Source organism: Apis florea, unplaced genomic scaffold, assembly GCF_048593485.1.
Source record: "Apis florea isolate Af1SG1 unplaced genomic scaffold, ASM4859348v1 contig_3203_pilon, whole genome shotgun sequence".
Taxonomy (NCBI): domain Eukaryota; kingdom Metazoa; phylum Arthropoda; class Insecta; order Hymenoptera; family Apidae; genus Apis; species Apis florea.
The window spans coordinates 724,602-734,461 of NW_028256723.1; the positions used below are offsets into that span (position 1 = coordinate 724,602).

Genomic DNA, 9,860 nt, shown 5'->3' on the forward strand with positions numbered 1-9,860 from the left:
CAATCACTTTTAAATTTTATCGAATCTATCAATCCACACGCTCCTCCGTCGAGCCATAAAGTCGAATAATAAAATTTCAATGCGAATAATTCAAACATCTGTTCCAACTTTCTCTTCGATCCCCCCCTCCCCTGTTTCATCGAGATCGATACGATTTTCACGTTTTCCCAGCGAAGAGATTCGCAGCAGCAAAAGGATCTACGGCAAAGAGACTCCAAAGAAGAAGAAAACGTGTATATACGAAACCGTCGGTTCACGAGTGAAATGTCAGCTCTCCTCCATTCTCTTTGTAAATAGGAGGTGGTTGGGGGTGGAAGAGTTCGATTCAGACGCGGACGACGAGTAAGAAACCAGTTTTCGATCCGATATTTCCTCCGAACAATGGGGAACGCTCGAAGAAAACTCAATTGAAAGAGAAATCGGTAGGCCGCTGGTAGCGAGCCCAAACCTTCGTTGGATTCGTATCGTGTATGTATATATATATATATATATATGTACCTGATAGCATTGTGCTCGCCGCGAGACGAATTGCGAATATTGCCAGATACTCTCTGCCGACCTTTCCAATTTGTATCGTAACCTTTAGAGTGGAGAGGCTTCGGCGAAGGGAGCCGATCGAATCGATGGATAAACATCCGAGGAATCGTAAAGCGAGGGAATGATATCGTTAGAACAATTGAAAGTTTTCGCCAATGAGCTAACCGAACCCCGAAATTTCTTCTCTCTTGCCAATTGCGAAGAAAGATTTTCGTAATTCGATGTGAAGATCGTTGGTATGAAAATATATATCGCGTTGTATAACGACATTATTGTATTATAGTTATGATATATCGTTACGTATAAATTACTTGAAAATTTGCGAATAAAACATTTTTCATATCTTCTTTCTATAAATAAAATTCTTGCAGATCTTATATAGAATCAATAGAAATTGTTTGGAAAACGATAATGTTGTATTTAACATCCGAGAATATTAATAATAATCTAAATTGCTTTCGATAGTTAAATCGTACAATGGCGGATCGTAAAATTGAATCAATCAATTACGACATAACTCATTCATCCGTAATGATACGCGGTTTCTTTCCTCGCTCGCTTTCATATTCACGCGGCGTTACCAAACCGCGCGAGAAACCGCGTGTCTTCTCTTCTCTTTACGAAACATAACTTCTTCTTTCAAACCTGATGCGAAAAAAAAAAAATCTCCAAAATCGTTTGCAACTCGATCGCAAATAGAACGAAAAAAGAGAAAGAAAGAAAGAAAATCTGATAACTGAAGAGAAAATCAATCAACCGATTCGTATCGTAACAAAGAAAATCCACCTGGTAAATAATAATGAATCGGTAATGGAACAAGTGAAATTAAAAAATTAGATGAAAAAAAAAAAGGAAAAAAAACGAAATGAAACAAACCTTGCTTAATGACGATGCCAGGGGGCACTTGGACAATCGGTAGGGCGGCGTTCGAGGGATTAACAGGGATGCTGGCCGGTGTTCCAGGCGGTGGCGATGCGCTGGCGCTACCAACGGAGCCTGGATCGCTGAATCCTTGCGTGCTGTTCTCCTCCGGGCCGTCGAAGAAGCTCAAATTGAACTCACTGCCTGCGTCGAACGACACTTCCGGTGTAAGGGTGTCTGGCGCCGGGGCGCTACCCAGACCCGCGCTCAGCGACTGGTCGATTTTGAAAACGTCCATTGTACGAAGAGGAAATGGTGATAACGATGGCGATCGCGCACCTCGCAACCAACTGCGGTCACCATTCGCGTACTCGACTCTCAACGTGATTCGATTCGCGTCCGTTTCGGATGTCTGATCACTTTCTTTCGTTTACGGATGCCTCTCCTCCCTCGCGCGTCTTTTTCTCAACCGATCTTTCTCTTTCTATTTTTTTTTTTTTTTTATATACTCTTATTTTTCACCGTTTCGAAAAATATCTCGATCGAGGGAGGATTCGATACGAGAGCAATCCCGTTTCCTTCGAATACCTTCGTTCGAGCCGAGTTTAAATCTTTTAACTTTCGTTTGAATCACGTTAACCGTGTGTATAAACCGAACTGGGAGAAAGTTGCGAAAGCGACTCGAGAAACGAAACACAATAGCGTGAAAAGAAGAGAAAAAAAAAACAGGGTTCTTCGAAAAAGAAAAAAGGGTTCACGTGTATTCACTTTTTCCGTACCCACAACGATGCTTCACACTAATTTAATACCAAGGAACAAAGCCGGCACACATCCAGCGACGAATCGGGCCAATTTCAAAACTTTTCGATTTCCACTCGATTAACTTCGCTCCTCGGCTGTGTCCGCGTTTCCCCGAAACTTCACGAGCGAACGATCCCCGGCCGCATCTTGCTTTCCCACGAATCGATCCACGGGCGATCGTAGCTCGGCGACGACGACGACGGGGACGAGGGATAGCACGATGACGAAGGAGACCACGATATCGAAGAAGAGGGCGATGACGAGGAGGATGAAGAAGCGTTCGCAAGAAAATCGGCGGTGCTACGGTTTCGCGAAAGCATTCCTCTCCGAGGTCTCAGGTTCTCAACGCCGAGGTCAGTGGCCGTTACCTCCTCAGGCCGGATTCTCAATGAAGCTGCCCGCAGCCGACTGACGAACAATTTTGGCACATCCACGGCCAGTGGCCAACGGAGCGCGTTTTATCTGTTAATCTCTCGCCTTCAAAAGCGAACACATTAGGCGTTGCTCCCGTTCATACGATTCTCGTTATTCTCCAGACGCCGCCGGCCGGGGGCAATGCTTTTCGGTAGCCTTGAGCAGCCTATTATTCAATCTGATACGATTACGCGCGGATGCTTTATGAAGCTCACCGTGACACGTTTCTATTTTCTCCCGATCCTTATCGACGGACGACGGTGGAATCGTGTCGCGACGAATTTCACCGTTCCCAACTGTTTCACGCCTCGGTTATTATATATTACTTGGGAAAAGGAAGGATCCGACGATGGATTTTTTTTTTATTCACATTATTCATGTGTCCTCTCCTCTTCTTCTCTAGCTCGTCGTGATTTATCCCTTTTACACTTGGACTCTTGGAGAGGACGATATGACGATCGATAATCGATGGTGACGCGTCACGGTGTTGGTTTGCATCCAGAGAGAAAACGCGAGATTGAAAGAATTGGGAAGAGGAGAAGGTGGTGATGGTGGTGGTGGATACACGTTCGTTAATAAGCGTTGAAAACACGGAAGTCGAAGTACTGTTGATGGATCGAGAGAAGAACCGCGTTACACGGATTTAATTGGAAAGGTTACGACTCGCGCGAGATTTCATATTTCTCTTTTCTTTTTTCTTTTCCTTCTTCTCCCTCGCGTCGACTGAAAAGCGAAACAACCGCGGAAACACGCGAAAGCACCTGGTCGCGGTTACGCGAACAAACGTAAAAAAAAAAAAAAAAAAAAAAAAGAAGGAAAGAAATCCACACTTCACTGGCACACCGTGTCACAACAGTATGAGAAGACCCTTCTCATTAACTATCTCGCCTGAGGGCTGCGAAAATCCGTGGAAATCCCGATCTTCGAAAGGGTTCAGCATTGTTTGAGAAGACGCGTGGTGTCGTCTTCGCGCGAGGGTATGTTCTCATCGACATCGTTATCCTCCCTTCTAGTTTTCCTCTCTTGCTTCTTCGAAAAAAAACGATGCAAGGATTCAACCCATTATTTATTTATTTTTTTTTAATATGCGAGAGATCGGTCTCTTTCCTTTCTCTTCCTTCCTTCTTCGATCCTTCCTCTCTCTCTTTACGTTCGTTGTCACTTTATCTACAACTGTGTATACGTTTATATTTCTCCTCTTCTTCTCTTTTGCTCCCTTGCTCGTCTCTCTCTCTCTCTCTCTCTCTCGTTTTTCTTTTTAATCGGCCCTCTTCACAATGGAACGCTCTAAGGGGAAAACTTTTTTCGGGTAACGCAAGCACGGCCTTTTCCGCCGATTTTCAGTGGATCCGTGGTCCCCTGGCTTTTCGCGTGATCCATCGCTGAAAAGACAAAATCAAAACGAAACGAAAATCAGAAAAACTAAAAGGGCGTAAACCGTGATTGTTTCGAGAAGCGCGTCCGGCAAAAGAGGAAACTTCGTTCCATTCTGTTGTTTCCTCTCTCTGGCCACTGTGTATAAATATAAACTGCGAAGTTCGAGCATGCGCGATCGATCGTTCTACCTTCTACTAGATCCCCAAGGTGTTTGTCTTTGCGAACGCGCGAATCGTCACGGATATTCCGAAGGAACGCGGAGGAACGCGTTCCGTGGAACGAAACTTAGTTACACGGAAATGAAGGCGCGAAACGCGAAGGATTTGGACCAGGTTTGGCCAAAACAAAAAAGGGAATCGAATCGATCGAATTTGTTCGATTCGATCGTTTTAATATTCCTCGTTCGCCGAATATCTAAAGGTTTCTTTCTCTTTCTTTATTCTTATTTCTTTTTTTTCTCTCTCTTTTTTCTTCTTCTCCTCCTCCTCCTTCTTCTCTTCTTCTTTCTCCTCTTCTTCTTTTTCTTCTCCTTTTATCTTTCTCTTCTCGAGGACGTTTTCCGCAAGTGGTAACGGCAAAAGAAAGAGCGAAAAAGTGAAAAAGAGAGAAAGAAAAGTGAATGATGAGAGGCAGGCGAGATCGGTGGACTCGAAAGAGAGGAAAAGATCCGCGAAAGAGAAAAAGACAACGAAGCCAAGAGAGGAACACGAGGAGGAGAGTGAGAAAAAGCGAATGTCATTGCCGTAATCTTCGGACGTTGACTTCCTTCTGGCTCGTCCCTCCTTCCTCTTGCTCGCGAACCCCTCCCACCCGCCGCAAACCCTCTCCCCCCCCCCGCTCCCCCTTCCCTTTGTCCTCTCCTTCTCACCTGCGCGCTCCTCCTCGCGATTCCTCTACCTGCCTCTCGCTCCCTCCTTCCCGTCCCTTCGTCTTTCCTCGCTCCCTCTCTCTCCCTCGAGCGCGTGTTTCGCCCCCTCCCTCTCCCCTCTCACCGCCGTTTTTCTCTTTAACCGAGCCTCGTTACGCCGGCTCGTGAGCCTCAAATATTTTCGTAACGATTCGCGCGTCAATGTTTCTCCTCTCCTCGAGTTGGTACTTTTTTTTTTTTTCCTCCTCTCTCTCTCTCTCCCTCCCCTCCCCCTTCCTTTTCTCCTCTCTCTCTCTTTTTTTCTTTTTTTTTTTTTTTTTTTATAAATAATAAACATCGAATCATCGGGGAGAGAGGGGGGAGGGGGGGAGGGAGGGAGGGAGGGAATCAAGTTACGAGAAGAGGCGAATTATAGTATCGGTTTTTTTTTTTTTTTTTTTTTTTTTTCTCGAAACACGGGGGGAACGACACACAATTGGGACGAGGAGGGACGAAGAGCGTGATGCGAATTTGAAACGAATTTGAGCTTTATACCGAGCTGGGAATAGAATTCGTTGAAAATCAATCAAACGATTTTGAACCTGTTCTCACTTCGAGTCGTTGAATTGGCTTTTTAGGACGAATTTTCGATCGCGGAATTAGACTGTGAATCGTTGTGTATCTTGGATCATGATAATGGCGCGTATACGTATCGTGAGCGCGTAGATTTCGAGTAAAGTAAATTCAATCCGTGATGTCGGTTTTATCGCGTATGTTCGAGGCGACATCTCTCTTCGTCAAGAATGACGAAGTTAAAAATCGATGGAGAATTAATTTGCAAATGATCGTTTGCTATCGATTGTATTTTTGATGTTAAATTTTATGTTAGAAAGGAATTCCTTTTTGGTAAGATAGTGAATCGATGATGGATAAATTCTTTATAATTCTTAAAATTGATGCTAAATGGCGTTATTTTTCGTTAGATTTTTCGTCGTATACTTTTTAAGAATTATTACGTTAATTTGTGTAGAAACGTTTTTGAACATTATTAATATGTGAAATTTGTGATTAATTTTAATTGAAAAGTGAATTCTTTTAACACGTTGAGTGGAAAGATTAAGATACGATAATGTTTTTGATAACCAAAAGATATAACGATTGAAATCTATTAGAAACTGGGATTCATTAAAATAAAAAAAATAAAAGTTTATTAACTTTTCCTCGAATCATCAATTAAATAAATCACTTCGCTATTTATATCAAAATTAAAAAATTGAATTAGAATTTAATTACATCATACATATGTATATTATTTTTAATTAGATGTTTCTGAACTATATATTTTTATCATTAAATTAAACAGTTTTAATTTAATCTACTACTTTTAATTCTTTTTACAATGCTTCCTTATTAATGTAAATTAATGTAAATTTAAAAAGCGTTTAAATCGTTATTAATTTATCAAAATTTTTAACATTGTTAACATTTTTGTTTAATTAATACAGATCACGTGCATATACATTTGTGCGACAGCTATAAAAAAAAACTTGTTAAACTTGTACATATTATTATTGTGTTAACGCAATTTTTAAAACACTTTAACAGACGTGATTTATATCTGGTATGACGTAATACTACCACAAAACATAATTTCTACATTCTAAAAATAAATATAAAATTTTAAATTCCATCTCTCGTTGCGCACATGCTTCAATATAATAAAATCAACTCCTTGGTTTTTCCATGGTATAAAAATACACAGAACAAATAATTCTATTTTTCAACCGTTTACAATTTACATAGATTTTCCAATAGATATACAAGAGAAATGATATCTAAAGTGTTTCATTTCCAAACAAATCGAAACCGATCATTTTATTTAGAATCTCTTTAGATCGATTCACGAAATTTATTATATTTCCCTCTAATCAATATCCATTTTATACGCCAATCGCCTCCATCCGAAACGAAAGCAACGACATCTCACCGACCAGCCGGTTAACACAAAATTACGACTCTGTTTCGCGGCCACCCGCCCGCCTACCTACCTACACTATACCCCCGTATCTCAACAACAACATCGGCTTTTTCCGTATTCCGTATATGAAAGAGAAGCCGCAAAGAAGACAAAAATCAGACGGTCTCGGCTATGCGCGGCTTTGCCAGGCTATGGTTCAAAGTCTCGCGGTGTGCGCACCAGAGAAAGGCGTACGCGCCGCGGGATATGCATTACCCGCGGCATAATCCACGGCGAATGATTTATAAATCGAGTGAATCACGATTTGGCACGAAGCAAAAACGGTAATCGCGAATTAACATTTGCATCGAAGGGTTGCCGATCCACGGTAAAGGGGAGTGGGGACGGTCGAGGAGTGGGGGGAAGGGCGAAGGGACGGTTGTCGGGAGGAGGGGAAAGGGAGGAGGTCGCTCGCGCGCGCACACACGACGAAGCCCTTGTCCGACAAATCGGTCGCGTAAAGGCGCGCTTTAAAAAAGGAGAGAGAGAGAGAGAGAGAGAGAGAGAGATGGCTAGTCCGAATGGCGGTTTCGCGGCCTCGCAGACGGTCATTTGTCTCCTGCAACGCCTGCCTCGGTTCCGCGTTCCATCTGCGTCACAAGTCAGTGCGTTCACCTTGCCTCGAGTTATCAAAATCGGATCCCCGATGCGATAGCCCGTCCACAAGCGTGTATTCTTGGACCTCGATCGTACAGTTGGCCGCAAAAGTACTAATATTGTATTATTAATCGATATACTTTTGCGAAAAATTATCGTCGTACCGTAAGTAAAAAAGAAAGAACATCGATCGAACAATTTTTACGTAGTATAATATTATTATTTTACGGTACGACGATTTAATTGTTTATTTTTGTAATAGAATGTACGGTGAAAAATCATATGTTGGAAAGTAAAATATTTGGAAAAAAAAAACTGTATATTTTGGGTTATACCACGTGCCTGTACCGGTAAAAAAAAACTAATTTTCTAAGTTAAATTATTAATTTTAATTTTCTTTAATTTTTTTTTTTTTTTAATTGTTTATACGTGATTCGTTTATTTTTATGTTATTCTTTATGCGATTATCATATTCTTTGCTCCGTTTGTTAATTTTGATTGGTTGGTGTTTTATCGAGTACTGAATATTTAACAGATTCCTTCCTCAAGTTTAAATATCCATTTCTCGATCCCGAGTTTCGCAGCCGCGAAAGGGAATTCGAGCGTGACGTAATCTGGCCAAGGTGGACTTAAGTATTTTAAATTTTCTGAAGTTTTTATCCGAATCGCTCGAGAATCGATTAAAAAAAAAGTTCATTCTAGAGAAAGAAAGTTCATTTTAGAGAAAAAATCGGAATAAAAAAAAAAACAGATCGCTTATCACGTAAGAATTAAGAAAACGCGCGTAATTTCTTCTTCCGTTATCTAAAGATCCTTCTATTCGTTTTTTCACTTTCTTCTATTTATACGTAGCAATACTTTTTTCCCCTCTCCATTTACTTCTATTTCACACGAAAAATTTCCTCTCTTTTAGACGAGATAATTCGAGGCGAAAAAACACACAACGCCCGATTGCAACTTTGCAAATCTACCTTTGCAACTTGCTCGGCAATTATCCGAGCGCCGCGCATGCGATTCGTACGAAAATAAAAGGAAGAGGCGCGAGAGCCACGCTCGACGAGTTTTACCTGCACGAGACGATGCTGAATACACGCCGGCATCCAGCACGCACGATCTCCTTGCAATCGCGAACAGTTTCGTACGGCGTGGAGCGTCCTCGTCCTTCCAGGATAACAGGACGATGCCACCGTGGTGAGAAGAAGAAACGACGAAAATGCCAGAAATCGCGGACCGTGACTGGTTCCGCTTAAAGCCTCGTTCACATCCCACGGACTACTCGCGTGCCTTCATCGGTCATCCATGGGAGAAATCAGGTGAGAAATCCTCGTTTACGCGCATAATACGCGCAACGTATTATCCCTTCTTGAAAAATCCAACTTTCGATATTTCGAAAACTCTTTTCTTCTTCAACCGTGAACACCGATGAACAACACCTTGTGGGAGGGAAACGAGCGATTCGCGGGGATCGGCGAAATCCCCGAAACACGAAATCGTGTCCACTTTAGATGAACTCTGTCCGCCGCACTGAACGTCACTCGACCTCCGTAACCATCTCTTTCACCACGATCATTGTCCCTGCGCGTGGAACCGCGAAGCGAGAAAAAAAAACAACAACAACAATAACAATAACAATAACTACGTCGACCTACGACGACGACGAAGATGATCGGCGATAATGGCGTCGCGCGTCGTCATCGAACCGATCCCTTCGAACTCGATCGACCTGTTGCGTCGCGGGTATATCGATGATCGGCAAGTGTCTTCTCCAGTCACCGACTACAGAGTCGGTAAGAAGAACTCGCCGGTGGTGGTGTCCGTGGCGTGGTGTGGCGCGCGAAAAATAATGGGAAAAACGCGGGACCCCCACCGATATTCGCGAAACGAATTCGTAAACGAAGGGGGGCGGGGGATGGAGACACGAATGGGTGATCGAAAAAGGGGATGGAACCGGTCAAATAGCCGCGAGCTGCCCTGTTACGATCACGTGCGTTTGTCACGAGTCGCGGTGGTGTATACGGAGCCGACTCGCTCGCTCTCGTGCGAGTGCCAAGACCGAGTTCTCTCTGTGTGTTTCTCCGCGCTCTGTCTTCGTCTCCGCGAACCGGCTCACTCCTTCTCTCTCGCACCCTGCCGCTTTCTACCTATTTCCCTCTTTCTCTCACTCTCCCCTTCTCACTCTCTCTCTCTCTCTCTCTCTCCCGGTCGCTCCTCTATTTTCCTTCCAACGCGCGCTCCGCGCTGCGGATCCCTCTCGCTCGATCGTGCCAGGCCCGCGCTTTCCATCTTTTTCCCGCCCGCTCGCAGCCTCGCGCGCGCCAAAGCCTTACCTGAGGTGAGGTAAGTAAAACCGGCGTTCGTTCCGTTGTACGTGTTACGGCATTGCGCGATTCGCCTGACTCGTACCTCTCC

General features: G+C 43.4%; 1 protein-coding gene and 1 long non-coding RNA gene across 4 annotated transcripts in view; both read right to left on the minus strand.

The window, feature by feature from the left end:
* Positions 1–9,860, minus strand: part of Eip78C (Ecdysone-induced protein 78C) — a 114,752-nt gene that overhangs the window by 95,558 nt on the left and 9,334 nt on the right. For 2 of the 3 annotated variants that reach the window (XM_086910819.1, XM_086910818.1), the window contains exon 1: positions 1,414–3,418. The exons of the other annotated variant lie outside the window; for it this stretch is intronic. In XM_086910819.1, the coding sequence (XP_086766945.1) occupies positions 1,414–1,696 (283 nt within the window). In that variant the 5' untranslated portion in view covers positions 1,697–3,418. Of the gene's footprint in view, positions 1–1,413; positions 3,419–9,860 lie in introns of those variants that run through there. 3 annotated transcript variants of the gene reach the window in all.
* Positions 3,816–8,638, minus strand: LOC147657117 (uncharacterized). Its single transcript, XR_015292778.1, has 2 exons — positions 8,519–8,638; positions 3,816–3,995 (listed from the first exon to the last, which is right to left on the minus strand). It is a non-coding gene; the product is annotated as an uncharacterized LOC147657117 (long non-coding RNA).